This window comes from Syzygium oleosum, unplaced genomic scaffold (assembly GCF_021117445.2).
Source record: "Syzygium oleosum isolate NSW1041296 unplaced genomic scaffold, Sole_v2.1 Sole_v2.04, whole genome shotgun sequence".
In the NCBI taxonomy this organism is placed as follows: domain Eukaryota; kingdom Viridiplantae; phylum Streptophyta; class Magnoliopsida; order Myrtales; family Myrtaceae; genus Syzygium; species Syzygium oleosum.
Genome location: NW_026607488.1, coordinates 6,217,187 through 6,233,655, shown reverse-complemented (window position 1 = coordinate 6,233,655; position 16,469 = coordinate 6,217,187). Strand labels below are relative to the sequence as shown.

At 44.8% G+C, this 16,469-nt stretch overlaps 1 protein-coding gene and 1 pseudogene across 1 annotated transcript; both read left to right on the top strand.

Annotated features, from left to right (window-relative positions):
• Positions 1-7,546: 7,546 nt before the first annotated feature.
• LOC130138098 (uncharacterized) lies at positions 7,547-9,278 on the top strand. The gene is made up of 3 exons (XM_056311110.1): positions 7,547-8,235; positions 8,311-8,454; positions 8,543-9,278. Exons 1-3 carry the CDS (start codon positions 7,588-7,590, stop codon positions 9,002-9,004), a joined length of 1,254 nt encoding a protein of 417 aa, XP_056167085.1. The 5' UTR covers positions 7,547-7,587; the 3' UTR covers positions 9,005-9,278.
• Positions 9,279-13,149: 3,871 nt separating this feature from the next.
• On the top strand, positions 13,150-15,905 carry LOC115666739 (G-type lectin S-receptor-like serine/threonine-protein kinase SD2-5; annotated as a pseudogene).
• The last annotated feature ends 564 nt before the right edge of the window (positions 15,906-16,469 follow it).

The window sequence follows — 16,469 nt, the reverse complement described above, 5'->3', positions numbered from 1 at the left end:
AATTTTACCATAAACTATTTTTTTGACCACCAAAAACCCCAAACTGGTACACCTATGACAATTTTACCCTGAACTTACCACAAAAAACCCCAAACTGGTACATATGTGACAATTTTACCCTGAATTAAAATTTTAATATTATTATTTTTATTTTTTTCGAATTTTTATTTATTTTTTTTTCATCTTCAACCTTTGGCCGGTCGCCGGTCCGGCGATCGGCCAGAGGTGGAAGCCGGCAAGGGCCGCCCTCGCCCGATCCGGCGAGGGCGGCCCTCGCCTGCGTCGAGTGAGGGCTGTCCTCACCCGACTCGGGCGAGGCGGCCTTCGCCCAACGCAAGCGAGGCGACCCTCCCCTGCGTCGGGCGAGGGTGACCCTCCCCTGCGTCGGGCGGGCGGCCCTCGCCGTCGTTGGGCGAGGGCGGCCCTCGCCGTCGTCCGGGCGAGGCCGTCCTCGCTGCGTCGGTCGAGGCCGCCTCGCCGGATCTCGGCGAAGGCAAGCCTCGCTGCGTCGAGCAAGGGCCGCCCGACGCGGCGAGGTCGCCTCGCCGGATCCGACGAGGGCGAGCCTCGCCTGCGTCGGGCGAGGGCCACCCTCGCCTGCGTCGAGCAAGGGCCGCCGGACGCTGGCGAGGGCGGCCCACACCGGCTTCCGCCTTTGGCCGGTCGCCGGACCGGCGACCGGCCAAAGGTTGAAGGCAAAGAAAAGAAAAGAAAAGAAAAAAGAAAAAAGAAAAAATTCAAAAAAAATAAAAAAATAATATTAAAAATTAGTTCGGGGTAAAATTGTCACATGTGTACTGGGTTGGGGTTTTTTGTATGTTCAGGTAAAATTGTCACAGTGTACTAGCCGGGTTTTTTTGGTCAAAAATAGTTTTGGGTAAATGTGTCACAAGTGTACCAGTTTAGGGTTTTTGGTGGTATTAACCCAATAATAAATTGGGCGATTGCCAGTGTGTCAGTGTGGGCCAGTGAGCCGGGAAATGAACGTGACATGTCGACGACATTTGCATGCATGAACATGCATGGACTGGCATGCGAAAGTGTGAGAATCGGTGCATGAGCATGCGATTGGCATACGTGTGATTATGCGTGCCACGTATGTGCCGTGACTATTATATGTTGATCTGTCTAACCTACAGGGTCAGAGAATGGTTTGATTATTGTTGTATAGTGATTTAAATATTTGTTTCCGGTCAGGAGATTGCATGCTAGCTTAGCCTAGGTTTAGGGGTTGAACTCGCTGAGATTCGTCTCACGGTTGTGTAAACTGAAACTTTTCAGACCCTCGGCCGTGAGGATGGAGAGACCACTGCCTCTTTTTGGGATCCCTCTGCAGATCCGACAGTATACCAGTACCTACCCCTCAGGTAATGGGGAGGCTTTCGTGAGGTATCGATAAGTAGTATATGTGGAGATAGGCGAGTAGTTTTACCAGAAGTAGGAGTACGTGGCATGGTGCCACCGGGATGCCGATGGAAATGTGGGAGAGCCCGTCAGGACCTTTGATATCCCGGTCGATAGTGTTGGATCGTTGCACCCAATTGTAGCTGATAGTGAGGTGATAAACCCTGAGGTCACGCCCGAGTGGATGAGGCAGGAGGAAGAGATGGATGAGGAGCCCAATGTACTAGTGGAGAACCCCGAGCCTATGAATGAGGAGGAGGATGACGAACCCGAGGCCATGGAGCAGGACGTAGAGGAGGACGGAGAGGTTGCAGAGCTAGGATCAGATGAGGAGGGGTTCGAGCTTTACCTTGACCCGGAGTTGGAGCCGGACTCCGAGGATGAGCGAGCCCAGGCGATGGATTCGAAGGAGTCAGAGTCTAGTGAGGACGCCTCCGAGGAGTTGTCAGAGAATTCTTCCGAGTCATCCAATTCTGATTGGGAACCTTAGGGTCACCCAATGTCCTTAGTTAGTAGTGAGGGCCGTTACTTTTTGGACTGTAGCCCCCCCTGAGTTTTAGCCTGACCTCCCTAACCACTTATTCCTTTTTGATCAAGTGGCTGCTGACCGTTTGTATCTTTTGGTTGTACTTGCATATATTGTACAAAGGGTTTTTAATAGTAATATAAATGTGTAATTACTTTCTATGATGGTGTTTGATGTATGGCTATCCTTGGCTCATATTGTAGTTGTCTGGGTTTGTTTATTTTATGCTTCCGCTTGTGTTTGATCTCTGTATGGGTGTGGATCGGCGACGCTTCCTGGGACGTCGCAGTCAAACGATCGAAGGTGGGATGCTAGCGTTTCGTGGGGTATGGGGCGTGACATGCTGTACTCCGGATTCTCCGATATCTTTGTGGTACTATGACACGCTCTATTTTTCTCCCATCGACTTCCTCACTTGCTATTGGTGCTTACTCTGATGCTGACTGGGCGGCGGATGTTACTGATCATAAGTCCATCACTGGATTTTGTGTTTTTCTAGGTGATTCTCTGATTTCTTGGCATGCCAAGAAGTAGCCTATCGTGTCTCACTCCTCTTCTGAGTCTGAGTATCATGCTATCGCCAACACTACAGTTGAGATTATTTGGCTTCATCATCTCCTTGCTGATCTGGCTGTTGCCTCCTCTACTCCCATTCCTCTTCACTGCGACAACAAGAGTGCTATTCACATTTGCTACAAATCTAGTCTTTCATGAGTGTACCAAGCACATTGACATCGATTGCCACATCACGCGTCATCAGCTTCAGACACGTGTCATTTCTCTCACTTTTGTAGCCTCTGCAGCTCAGCTTGCCGATTTCTTCACCAAATCTCTTACATCACAACATTTTGCTGCTCTTCTTTCCAAACTCTCTTTGGTTAACCAACCTTGAGTTTGAGGGGGGTGTTAGATATATTGTATATATAAGGTTATATTGAATATCTTAGGGTTATATGTATTTGCGCTTATACCCTTTCTTGTATCTATATATTGGCCTTGTGTCAAATGAGAAACGTATCCATTCCAATACTCTAAACTTATCAAGGATATAATCAACAGCTTAGCCTTGAAATCTCTCTCGTACTTCTCATGCTTCAACAAAGTGGTTTCTAACTGTAGCATTTTTCTTGCTCACAAAATTTTTTAACTGATCTGATGAGAAGAATACTAGAAGTGCCAAAACTTGTGTACAACGCTCACTTTAGTGCCAAAAATTTTCGCCGGCTCACTTAAGTGCCAAATCGGAGAAAAACGATCACTTAAATGCCAACGGCGAGAAATTCCGGTCAAATTAATACGTGGCTTTTATAATTAAAATTTTAATCTTAGTTGGATTTTTTTTTAAAAAATTAGTGTACGTGGCATTTTCATGTGTACATTTAGATTTTTTAAATATTTTTTCTGATTTTTTTTCCTTTTTTTCTTCTCTTTCTTCTTCTTCTTCGTCTGGTCACCGGCAATGACCGGAGGCCGGCCACGGCCAGCCGCCTGGCCTCGCTCGGACGAGGCCGCCGTCGCCCACTACAGGCGAGGCCTTGTCGACCCTCACCTAGGTGAGGGCGGGCGAGCCCCGGCGAGGGTCGACCTCGCCTCGCCTGAGCGAGGGTGAGGCCCGGCGGCCTCGCCGGACTGGCGAGGTGAGGCCGACCCTCGCTAGATCTGGCGAGGCCAGCCGTCGCCAGGGCCACGGCATCCTCGCGGGACGTCACCTTCCCCCGAGCGACGGCCGGCCTTGCTGGATCAGGTGAGGGTCAACCTCGGCTTGCCGGGGCTCGCCCTCGCCAAGGCGAGGCAAGGCCGACCCTCGCCAGATTCGATGAGGCCAATCGTCGCCCGGGGGAAGGCGACGCCCTGTGAGGCCACCGTGGCCACGGCGTCGGCCGGCCTCGCCGGATCTGGCGAGGGTCAGCCTTGCCTCGCCTGGGCGAGGGTGAGGGTCGGCCTCGCCTCGCCTGGGCGAGGGTGAGCCCTGGCGAGGGCTCCCCTCGCCAGATCCGGCGAGGCTAGCCATTGCCCAGACCACGACGGCCTCGCCGGGCATCTCCTTCCCTCGGGTGATGCCCAGCGAGGCCGTCATGGTCTGGGCGACAGTCGGCCTCGCCGGATCTGGCGAGGGAAGCCCTCGCCGGGGCTCACCCTCGCCCTTGCGAGGCAAGGCCGACCCTTGCAGGGGTTCACCCGCCCTCGTCTGGGCCAGAAGAGGCTAGGCGGTTGGCCATGGCCGGTGGCCAGCCTTCGGTCATCGGCGGTGACTAGAGGTAGAAAAAGAAGAAAAAAAGAAAAATCAGAAAAAAAAATATTTAAAAAATCCAAGTGTACATGCTAAACTACGTCGTTTTGATGTGTACATGCCGACTAAACCTCTGGCGAGCCACATCAGCTTCAAAAATTAATTAAAAAAAATAGGCAAAAGTACACTATAAGTGCCATAACTTATGTACGGCGATCACTTTGGTGCTATAACTTTTTTTCGGATCACTTTGGTGCCAAGTCGGAGGAAAATCGATCACTTTAGTGACTCCGACCAAAATTCCGGCCAAAAAGCTGACCTGGCATTTTTATTTAAAAAAAGAGTGTGACGTGGATATTGGGGTCAACATTTGATGTCCACGTGGACGAGCAAAACGACGTCGCTTAGTCCACGTGGACAAGAAGGACGACGTCGTTCCATTTAGGACAGCAAACGACGTCGCTCAGTTCAAAGGTCTTAGCATCGTGTCGCTCGTCACACTTGCTCTGTCTCCCTCGTCCAGTCGCCGTCGCCGTCGCCTGTCGCTCGTCGCTCGTGGCGCCCTCATTTCGTCGCCGTCACCGTCGCCATCACCGTCACCGTCGCCAACGCCGTCTCTTACCTTCCCCTCGCGGTCAGTCGGCGTCGCTCCCTCATCCCGTGGACTGAGCATCACTCGTCCCGTCGGCGTCGGTCTCGTCTCCGTGGCAATTTACGAAGGTCGGTCTTCAAATAAGGGCTGTTAATTTCTATTTTGCTGAATTGATCGACACATTGTGCTTCATTGTCCTATGTTTCACTCAATTAATTGGTAGATTAGGGCTGCCTTTGGGAAATTAGGGTTAAAAGTAGGAAATTAGGGCTCGAACTTGGGAAATTGGGGCTCGAACTTGAAATTAGGTCTTGAACTTCTGAAATTAAAGCTTGAACTTCATAAATTATGGCTAGTTGTTCGGATATTAGGGCTTGAAGTGGATTCGATTGTGTTGGTGCTGGATTTGAGTATATGCGATAGGCGTGGTCCATGTTGGGACCTCTGTCATTGTCACCCATGTGGTCTGATGGTGGCTTTTTCAATCTTGTCGACCATGTGGGGGACCTTCATGTGAAGCTGTGCTCTTTTTCCTATGTGGTGTGGTCCCGAAAGCTAAAATATTGAATTTTTTTGGCTTTTTTCCTTCAATACAGGGTCGATATGGGGGATAAAGACACAATTATCGGCATCATTGTTCGCTATGGAGGAGAATTTGTCATTGGCACTGACGAGTGGGAATACTTTGGGGGACTTGAAGGTACTGTTTATTTCGATAGAAGCAAGGCATCATATATTAATCTCATGAGGGATATAGTTCAACAATTAAGATGTAAAATAAGAAGTTTGCATTATTGTGTTCCTGGAAGCAGCTTGAAGGACGGTATTAGAAACTTTCATGATGATAATGGTGTTAAGGATATCATCTACCATTATCTTCATGGAAAAGAAGCTATTGTGTACGTTGAGTCCTATAGTGATGGTGAATCTGATGAAGGGGCTGAGGGAGGAGACGTAGGTGATGGTGCTGCTTTACCTAGTACTCAGGTTGGTGCTAGTTCTATTATAGATGAAGCTGGACATGAGAGGGATGAGAGGGAGGCAAGCCATGCAGCGAGTGAAGAGTTCACTGGATTTGAGTTCACTGGATTGTCGTGGGAAGTTGCTGCATCTAGTGAATCAGATGATGAGGGTGTGACAAATGTAAATTTACCAAGTGAAGATGATGATGAGGAACTTGCACAGTCAAGGCAAAAGCAAAGGGAATTTGGAAAAAAATCAACAGCTGCACTTGGAGGATTGCGTGAAGCTGACCCAGGACATAGCATTGATGGAGCTCCAGCTGAAGGTAATGACACTGATTATGAAGAAAGTGGCTCTGATGAACAGAATGATAATTCTGAAAATCATCATGAAGATGATGATCCCGTTGTGCGCAGAAGGAAACGTAAATATCCGTTATACAATCCTGGCTCTTCTTCTTCTGTGTTGACTGTAGGTCTGAAATTTTCTGATGCCAAACAATTCAAAGAAGGGATTATCAAGTATTCAATAGCTGAACAGAGGACTCTTCAGTTCACTCGAAATATGCAGGACTATGTTAGAGCAAAGTGTTCTCAATCTAGTTGTTCGTGGAAGATATATGGCGCACGTTCAAAGAGGGACGGGTCATTCCAAATTAGGTCATTACAGGAGGAACATACTTGTTCCATCATGTTTGACAACAAAAGGGTAACGAGTGCTTGGTTGTCGAAGCACTTCTTCGATACCATCAAAGCGATGCCTGATGTGAAGAGTGCTCAGCTGAAGCAGTTGGTGAGGGAGCAGGTAGGGATTAACGTGTCACTCAATCAGTGTAAAAGAGCCAAGTATAAGGTGATGAGAAAAATTCTAGAGAGGTACAAGGAAGAATATGGTCAAATTTGGGAATATGTTGGAGAATGTAGGCTGCAAAACCCGGGTAGTCGAGTTTATGTTGAGGTTGTGGAGCGGCCACTGCCTAACCATGGGACTAACTTTGACCGAATTTATATTTGCTTTGATGCATGCAAGCGGGGATTTGTTGCTGGTTGTAGACGAGTCGTAGGGTTAGATGGATGTTTCTTGAAGGGTGTGTGCAAGGGAGAATTGTTGGCTGCCATTGGGAGGGATGGCAATAATAAGATGTTTTCAATTGCTTGGGCTGTTGTGAAGGTAGAGAGCAAGGACACTTGGTCGTGGTTCCTGAAAAATTTGATGGCGGACCTTGAGATCACTAATGGAGGAGGTTGGGCATTCATGAGCGACCAACAAAAGGTAATGCTGGTGCAACTACACAAACAATATTTATGACATTTTATCTTGCACATGCCTTTATTAATGCCTTGATGTATGAATTCTTGTAGGGACTTCTTCCCGCTCTAGTGAGAGTTGATGCCATTTCTTTGAACATAGGATGTGTGCGAGGTACATATATGCAAACTGGGCAAAGATCTACAAAGGGGAGAAACTACAGAAGCAATTTTGGATGATAGCTAAGAGCACCAACATGGCTGATTTTAGAATTCACAAACAGCAGCTGCTTGACTTGACGAAGGACGGTTATGAAGCACTTTTTCAAACTGAACCCAGGCATTGGTGCAAGGCCTTCTTCAGTGAAGAATTCAAGAGCGATATCATTGATAACAATCTTAGTGAAGCCTTCAATGGCAGAATTTTAGAGGTGAGGTGCAAACCATTCATCAGCATGCTTGAGGATATTCGAGTGATAGTCATGACAAGGCTGCAAAAACAAGAGATGAGGCTGCGAAGTGGACTGGACAGTGTGGTCCTAGGATTGCTAAAAGATTGGATGACAACTTGGCGAGTAGTAGGTTCTGTCATCCTATCTGGAATGGAGATGATGGCTATGAGGTCATGGAAAAAACAGACAAGTATGTTGTCCAATTGGACAAACTAAAGTGCTCATGTCGAGCTTGGCAACTTTCTGGAATTCCCTGTACACATGCCATTTGTGCCATCCAAGCGAAATACCAAAATCCCAAGGATTACCTGCATGGTTACTACCACAAAAGCACATATCTTGCTGCGTACCAGCACATGATGCAGCCTATTAGAAGTACAAAATTCTGGGAGCCGACAAATCATGAAGCCCCTCATCCTTTACCACTTAAGAAACAAATGGGAAGGCCTAAAAGGAGACGAAGAAAGCAGGAGGGAGAGCCCAGAAGTAAGAAGATGAGCAGGTCAGGTGTAGAGATAAAATGCTCATATTGTCGTGAGGTAGGTCACAATAAAAGTGGTTGTCATTTGAAGAAGCAACATCAGTTGCTTCAACAGCCAAGTGGAGGGACTCAAATTGGATCAAGTGCAGCGCCAGCACAAGAACCAGCTGAAGGGGCTGCTGAAAGGCCTGCTGGAGGGCTAGCTGATAGGCATGCTGATTGTCTAGCTGAAGGGCCTGCTGAAGGCCAAGTTCAAGAACCAGCTGAAGAGCCAACCGGAGGCCCAGGTTTAAGGGCAACCTCCTCCTCGACTGTTGCACAGGCTAGGAGAAAATATCCAGTAAGCTATATGTATTTGTATTAATCTTTAGTGAGCAGACTTTGGCTTTAGTTGACATTGTTTTGTTCTTATCAGTTGAGAAGAAAACCAACTGAACAAGCAGCTCAGGTTCCTCAAAGTGAGGCACCATATCAAACAAGAGGGGTCCTCGGCAGAAGATTAAGGCAATATGGTTATGGAATTTATACGGACTTCAATACTGGAATGACTATTTTGCATGTAAGTTTTGTACATCTCATGCATTTCATTCGTGAGTTTTTCACTTTTATGACAATATTGCTTCTTCTCATTCATGATTATGTTGTAGCCTGGGAGGAGTTCAGAGGTTCTCATATCTCAAGTTGGCCCAAGCCAAGAGTCAAGAGCTGCACCAAAAAGAATCCAACCAACATCGCAAGCAGCTGGTCCGAAGAGAAGAAGGGTGGCTGCAGAGAAGAGTGTTCGTAAACTGCCACCAACAAAAAACTCAACACTAGTTCCTGATCAACCAGCACATGCTGACAGCTCCAAAACAGCCACCAACACCAGTAAGAAAAAGATAGTTGCTGCGCCTAAGAAGAAATCTCGAGCAAGAAGGCCAGTAGAACAACCTGCTGGTCCAGCAGTTGAAAAAGATGCAGCTGGAGCAGTTCAAGAAGAAGCAGCTCTAGCTGTTGAAGAAGATGCAGCTCAAGCAATTCAAGAAGAAGCAGCTCCAGTTGTTGAAGAAGATGCAGCTCCAGCAGTTCAAGAAGAAGCAGCTCCAGCTATTGAAGAACCTGCATCTTAAGAAGAACAACCTGCAGTTCATCCAGTTCGAAAGAGTCAAAGAATTATAAATCAATTCAAGAAGCCGTTGAAAGGAAAAGGAAATGGTGGACTTATCACTATTGACTAATGGAAGGGTGTTGAGGTGATTGTTAGTTTTTGTGAAATTAGGGAGGTTTACCATATTGGCTAATAGGAGGTTGATTTTTTGTAGTCCTGGAATGTTATTGACTAATGGGATGTTGTGTGTAATGACTAAATTCGATGTTTACCGTGGTTAAGGTGGTTGTGATTTCCATATTTTTGCACACGTGTTTGTTCTGTTTTAATATAGTACTGGTGTAGTGGGGTGCTTGTAAGTTGCATCAGTAAGTTAATATTCAAAGAAACTTACTGATGCAGTTGGTGGGGAGGGTGGGAATTAGTGCTGCTAGTGCTGGTTTTTTGTGCTATTTTCAGGTGCAATATGGTGCTTGCACCAGCTGCTGATTTTGTGTTATTTGAGAGTGCAGTATGGTGTTTGTACTAGCTGCTGATTTTGTACTATTTGGGAGTATAGTATGGTAGCTGCTGATTTTGTCATATTTGGGAGTGCAGTATAGTGCTTGCACCAGCACGCCAGCACGTGCTGGTGCAAGCATTTTGAACCGGTTTTGAATATGGTTTAGGGGTTGTTTGGAGCTGGTGATTGAATATGGTTTGGGGGCTGTTTGAATCAGTTTATGAGTATGGTTTGGAGTGGTTTTGGTCTTTGGTGAGCAAGTCTTGGTACGATTCTTGCTTTGATTATGGAATGATCTCGGTTTAAAGATTGGTTTGTTGGAACCAAAGTCTCCATTTTTCATAGAAACACACGGCATGACACTTAAGTGATCAACTTTCGGCCACAATTGATACTTAAGTGATCACTTTTGAACCACGACTGGAACTTAAGTGATCACTTTTGAACCACGACTGGCACTTAAGTGCTCACTTTTGAACCACGACTAGAACTTAAGTGATCACTTTTGAACCACGACTGGCACTTAAGTGATCACGATTAGAAACATTTGGCACTAAAATGTCAACCGCCGAACTTGTGACGACTTCATAATTTCTTCTACGCAGAGTTGCGAAGACCTCATTTTTCAGTAGTGAGCCTTACTCCATAATATGCAACCATCTAACCAGATGAAAAAAATACAACAAATGAGCAAGTGAATATACAGCAAATGAGCAAGTGTAGCAAATGAGCAAAACTATGAAGCAAATGAGGAAGTGCAGCAATTGACAGCAAATGAGCAAAAATATGCTGCCAATGAGGAAGTGAAGCAATGATAGCAAATGAGCAAAAAAATGCAGTAAAATATGCTGCAAATAAGAAAGTGTAGCAAATGACAGCAAATGAGCAAAAATATGCAACAAAATATGCTGCAAATGAGGTAGTGCAGCAAATGACAGCAAATGAGCAAAAATATGCTGCAAATGAGGAAGTGCAGCAAAAGACAGCAAATGAGCAAAAATATGCAATAAATATGCTGCCAATGAGGCAAAACTGCATCAAAATATGCAGCAACAAAATACTAAGCAACTCAACATTGAGAACCAATAAATTCCAACCTTCCATTTGTCATAGATTGCAGCAAACCTCTTGTTACATACAAAAATTGCAGCAAACTAATAACACAACCGTAGCTACAAATTGCCAAATACACGTACATAGTACAAACCTATCTTAAATTATGGTAGACTAAGAAACTTTTGCTCATAACTGACATTACATTTGACCATAAAATAGGCTATGAAAAATATCAATAACACAATCAACAATCGATAACACTTTCTTTCGATTTTCATCCTTCGAACTTCTTTCTTCAAATGGTTGGCCAGAGATGCTAAAGACTTCATTTCAGCTTGCAATGAGTCGACATCGTCCAACTCGTCCATTAATGCAGGTGGAGGTTGATGTTGAGCTTCAAGTAGCTTCACTATCATCTCTGTTGCTCGATCTGAAAATTTCGCATCAACCCACTTGAAGAATTTGCACTTCGAGCCTTCTCTATACCTGGCGCATCCATGGAATCTTCTCCCGGGGTTCAATCGAGTCCAAGATGTTCTTCTTGGACTTGGTAATCCACAATAGCAAAAGAACCGACCTTCTTCTTCACTTCGTTCAAACGAATTTGAGCCGCTGATCAAGCTCTTGCCATCCATTTGTAACCTTTGGCTGTCAATTTCGGGAAAACAAGGAAATAATATGGCCGGTTAGGGTTTGTAATTGGGGAATATGTCCAATTAGCCGATTTAGGGTTCCTATATTTGGGGGAGAAAGGTTGAACGACATCGTTTTCGCTATAAGGGTTTACTGGACTCTTCGGCCTGCTCCGGCCAGCCATCTCAGCATCGAATATTAATAAAAAAGAGCCACATCATATTTCCGGCGTGCCATGTCAGCTTTGGCACTAAAGTGATCGATTTTCAGAAAAATTGGCACCAAAGTGATCTGGAAAAAAGTTATGGCACCAAAGTGATCGCCGTACACAAGTTATGGCACTTATAGTGTACTTTTGCCAAAAAAAATATAACGTTGGATTTTCAGTCAAACTGATCGAAGTTGGCACTTAAGTGATCGTTTTTCAAAAATTTTGACACTAAAGTGATCCAAAAAAAACTTTTAACATTAAAATGAGCGCTGTACATAAGTTTTGGCACTTCTACTGTTCTTCTCCCTAAGAATATCCTTTTGAATAAGAATCTACCGGTGCTTCTCGAAACAAGTCATGCCCCCCTCCCCCCCCCCCCCCCCCCCATATGGTAAGGTTGACAAATAGGGATTTCCTATTCCTAGCCAGCTTGTTGGACTCCTAAGGATTGTATTCTAACGGCATCTCAATGAAAAGTCATTAGCCCTTCAAAGTTTTTACTTTATCCATTAGGCACTTTTAAGCAGGATTCTTCCTTGACCAAATAGTGGCGGTAAGTGCGAGTTTACTTGCCTACTCGTAAGATATATTTATCAAAAAGTAAAACATATTGCATTTATGCCAATTCAGTATAAACTTTCAATTTAACTAATTTAGTATATCCGGCCAATTTTGATTTGAAATAATTTTGCAATTTCTTCAAAATACTTTTTGAATTTTTTAAAAATTTTCTAGTTTTTTTTTATTCTTTTCTTTTCTTTTCATTCTTCCTCTGCTGGTTGCAAGCCTACCACTATGGTTGGCAACCGACCACAGACAAGGGCCAGCGAGGCTCAACCTCGTTAGATCAAATGAGGTCGAGCCTCACCGGAGGCCAGCGAGGGTCGACCTCGCAATCTTTGGGCAAGGCTCTACAGAGGTCGCCCCTCGCCAGAGGCCGGCAAAGGTCGGCCTTGCCAGCTTTGGGCAACCTCGCCCCTACAAGGGCGAGCCTCGCTAGAGGCCAGTGAGGTCGGCCCTCATTAACCATCCAAGAGGCTTAGCGACCAATGGAAGAATAAGGAAAAAAAAGAAAAAGTAAACAAAAAATTATGAAAAAATTCAAACAACATTTTGAAAATTGCAAAAATTATCTATATCAGCGCTAGTCGTGCCATATAGGATGATCGACATCCACTTCAGCATTTTCTAGCCAAAATTAGCTGAATGGACTATCTTGGCAAATTATGAAGAAGGAAAAGAGAAAAGGAAAGGAAAAAAAAAAGAAAACAAAAAAATTATGAAAAAATTCAAACGATATTTTGAAAATTGCAAAAATTGTCTATGTCAGCGTTAGTCATGTTACATAAGATGGTCGGCATCTACGTCAGCAATTTCTAACCAAAATTAGCTTGATGGACTATATTGGCAAATTACCAAAAAGTTTTCAACTAAATTAATGAGTTTCTATTTGGCTTTTGGGTTGTTTTGATTCGATCACTAGGTGGTATGAGCGAACCTCTGTATAGTTGCTGCAAATTCATCTGTAATTCTACACTTCGCAGAGCATTTTCAAGGTTTTCAGGAGGAGCATGGTGGAATGAAATCCAAGTCTTTTAGCTGGTTATTTTTTCTGATCATATAAAAGAAATAATGATGAGATATGGGATCGATGGCACAGTTAGCCTCAGCATTTGAATTTCGAGTATCACCATCGATATGTTTCCTTCGATTGAAGTTCTTGTTTCTCATCCTTGATGGTGGAACAATTGTTAGTTCAAGGTCAATGGCTGTTGCTGGAAATTTGTGGCTCTGTGTCGTCTTGCTGTCAAGCATCTCATTGGAGGGTGCTCAAAATATAGACAAGATATACACAGGATTTCAAGCGACTCAAATGGGTTCGATCGACAGCTCGATTTTCGGCTTCGCCTTTGTCCAGGCCTCCGGTCCTACTCTATACTCGTTAGCTGTGGTTCATTTCCGCAGCAACACCGTAGTCTGGTCTGCAAATAGGGACAACCCGGTTACGAATTCTGATACATTTGACTTCGATAAGAACGGCAACGCATTTCTACAGAAAGCAGGAAGCACGGTGTGGTCAACTAATACCAGCGGCAGAGGAGTTTCCGCGATAGAGTTGCGGGATTCAGGAAACCTGGTTATGCTCGGGAAGGACAGTACAGTGGTTTGGCAGAGTTTCAACCATCCCACCGATACGCTCTTGTCGAACCAGGATTTTACACAAGGGATGAGGCTCACGAGCCCCGGGTCCAAGAACTTGACCTACACTCTCGAGATTAAATCTGGCGATATGATCCTTTCTGCTGGTTATATAACGCCTCAACCATACTGGTCGATGGGGAAGGACAGCAGACATCTGAAGAACCAAAAAGGTTGTCAAGTAGTCTCAGCCACGATGGTTGCGAATTCGTGGAGATTCTACGATGAGAGATTCTACTTTGCTGTGGCAATTCCCCTTTTCGGGTGATAGCGAACCTAATGCCACTTGGATCGCCGTCCTGGGAAAAGACGGGATCATCACGTTCTCCAGCTTGGGCAGTGGAGGAACGCCTGATTATTCTCCCGTGAAAATACCCAGTAATGCATGCAGTACGCCAGAGCCTTGTGACCCGTGTGTAGTCTGTTATATTGGTAACATGTGACAGTGTCTCTGAGTCCTCACTTCTCATCCAAATTGTAGTTCGGGGTTGGGTTCTCCTGGCGATCACTCGAAGGCTTCAATCGATCTCGTTAATGCAGGGGAGGGAATTGGCTACTTTGCGCTTGGGTTTGTCTCACCCTCGCTGAATGCTGATCTCAATGGATGCAAGACCTCTTGCCTGAATAATTGTTCATGTCTCGCATTATTTTATCAGAATAATTCTGGAGATTGTTACTTGTTTGACAATATTGGGGCCTTGCAGGGTTCTGATCAGAATTCTGGACTTGTCTCTTATGTTAAGGTGCTCACCGGTGGTGGTACTAATGGCGGCAGTTCTCAAGACAGCGGACGCAACAAGAAACATCTGTTATATGTTGTCCTAATTTCTGTTTCCACATTCTTCATTGTTCTCGGTCTGATTTATGCTGGATTCAGATATTCCAAGGCAAAGCCGACATTGCCCGAAGCTCCTCAAGAGGCTTCGGAGGAGGAAAAATTTCTCGAGAGTTTATCAGGAATGCCAGTCCGTTTCAGCTATAAAGAGCTTCAAGATGCGACTGATAACTTTTCCATGAAGCTAGGGCAAGGCGGGTTTGGCTCGGTGTACCAAGGTGTCCTACCAGATGGGACAAGATTGGCTGTGAAGAAATTGGAAGGCATTGGTCAGGGAAAGAAAGAGTTCGAAGCTGAAGTATGCATCATCGGAAGCATCCATCATCATCGCTTGGTCAGGCTGAAGGGCTTTTGCGCGGAAGGAACTCACCGGCTTCTAGCATACGAGTACATGGCCAATAGGTCTCTCGATAAATGGATCTTTAAGAAAGACAACAAAGGCACATTAGATTGGGGAACGAGATATAACATTGCGATTGGAATGGCGAAAGGACTGGCCTACTTACACAAAGATTGTGACGCGAAGATTGTTCACTGTGATATAAAGCCAGAAAACGTGCTTTTGGATGATAACTTCCTTGCCAAAGTCTCGGATTTTGGAGTGGCTAAGCTAATGACTAGAGAGCAGAGCCATGTCTTTACAACACTCAGAGGCACGAGGGGCTATCTCGCACCAGAGTGGATAACCAACTATGCCATATCCGAGAAGAGCGATGTGTACAGTTACGGGATGGTTTTGCTCGAGATAATTGGTGGAAGAAAGAATTACGACTCTGAGCAAACATCCGAGAAATCTTATTTCCCCTCCTATGCTTTCAAGATGATGGAAGACGGGAAGCTGAGAGAGATCCTTGATTCGGGTCTTGAGACGGACGAAAGCGATGAGACGGTTTCTACTGCTATTAAAGTTGCTTTGTGGTGCATACAAGAAGATATGAACTTGAGGCCGTCAATGACTAAAGTCGTCCAAATGCTTGAAGGTGTCCGTTCAGTCCCTCAGCCGCCGACTTCCTCTCCACTTGGTTCTCGCTTCCTTCCGACCCTTTTCAAAACAGCCAATGAGGAAGGTACTTCTTCGGGACCATCAGACAGTAATAGTGATGCAAATCTTTCAGCAGTTCGGCTTTCAGGTCCAAGATAACAGCAAGTTGAAACTTTAAGAAATTTTTTCTGCTGTATATGTTTTGCATATATTAGCCTTTTAGCCTGTAAAATATGAAATTTTTACCCAATTTTGGAGGTTTAGCTATTTTTTTGAAAGTGTGATCACATTTTTTCCTCCTTGCTGTCTGTAGCATCAGCGGGTGCCTTTTTATAAGGAAATTTAAGCACAAGAAGTTGATGATTCAACTATGATAGTTGATGCATAATTTAGAGATGGTCTTGTATTCTTTCCTATTGGAGATTTGAGTTCATGCATAAATTTGGCTTCATGATCATGGCCATAATAAGAAACATGAAAGTGGACGATCTGTGCATTCTACGCATTACGACTACAAGGCTCAATTTCTTTCTGGTCATCCTGATGCTGAAATTCCTATCAAATTTATGAACTTGATTGCTAGTATGCACGATCTTCTGAACTTACATGGCCATTCAGCTTATACCAAGTTTAAATGCTAGCAAGTAGAATGTGAAATCAAAAATGGTACATCCCCAGGAAAAGTAAATATTTTGGAGGCTCAAAGGATAGTCAGCCTTCAATATACAAGTGGTATCAATTCCTTTTGAAACTAAAAGGCCTGTGAACAAGAACAAGGTTCTGATATTTAGCATCAATAGCAGCTAATTATCACTCTCTTGGGAGGTAATACTGGAAGAGTCGCCTTAGTCCCGCAAAACACGACACTCAAGCATATTTGTTCAGCTTTAGGGGTACTATGAAGTATAAAAGAGGCTAACGGTCATATTGAATATATTTAACAAGTATTTGCCTGTAGAAGTTTGAGATTTCCTTATCCTGGGGTCGATCAGATTGCATTGATAATACAGAGCGGTCTCTATGAATTAGGTTCGCTTTTAATGATTCGGAGATGCATCTCCTAGGGACT

Coding starts and splice junctions, on each gene's coding strand:
- LOC130138098 (XM_056311110.1), top strand. CDS start 7,588: ATGGAAAAAACAGACAAGTATGTTGTCCAATTGGACAAACTAAAGTGC. Junction 8,236..8,310: donor AGGCTAGGAGAAAATATCCA/GTAAGCTATATG, acceptor TGTTCTTATCAG/TTGAGAAGAAAACCAACTGA. Junction 8,455..8,542: donor CTGGAATGACTATTTTGCAT/GTAAGTTTTGTA, acceptor ATTATGTTGTAG/CCTGGGAGGAGTTCAGAGGT.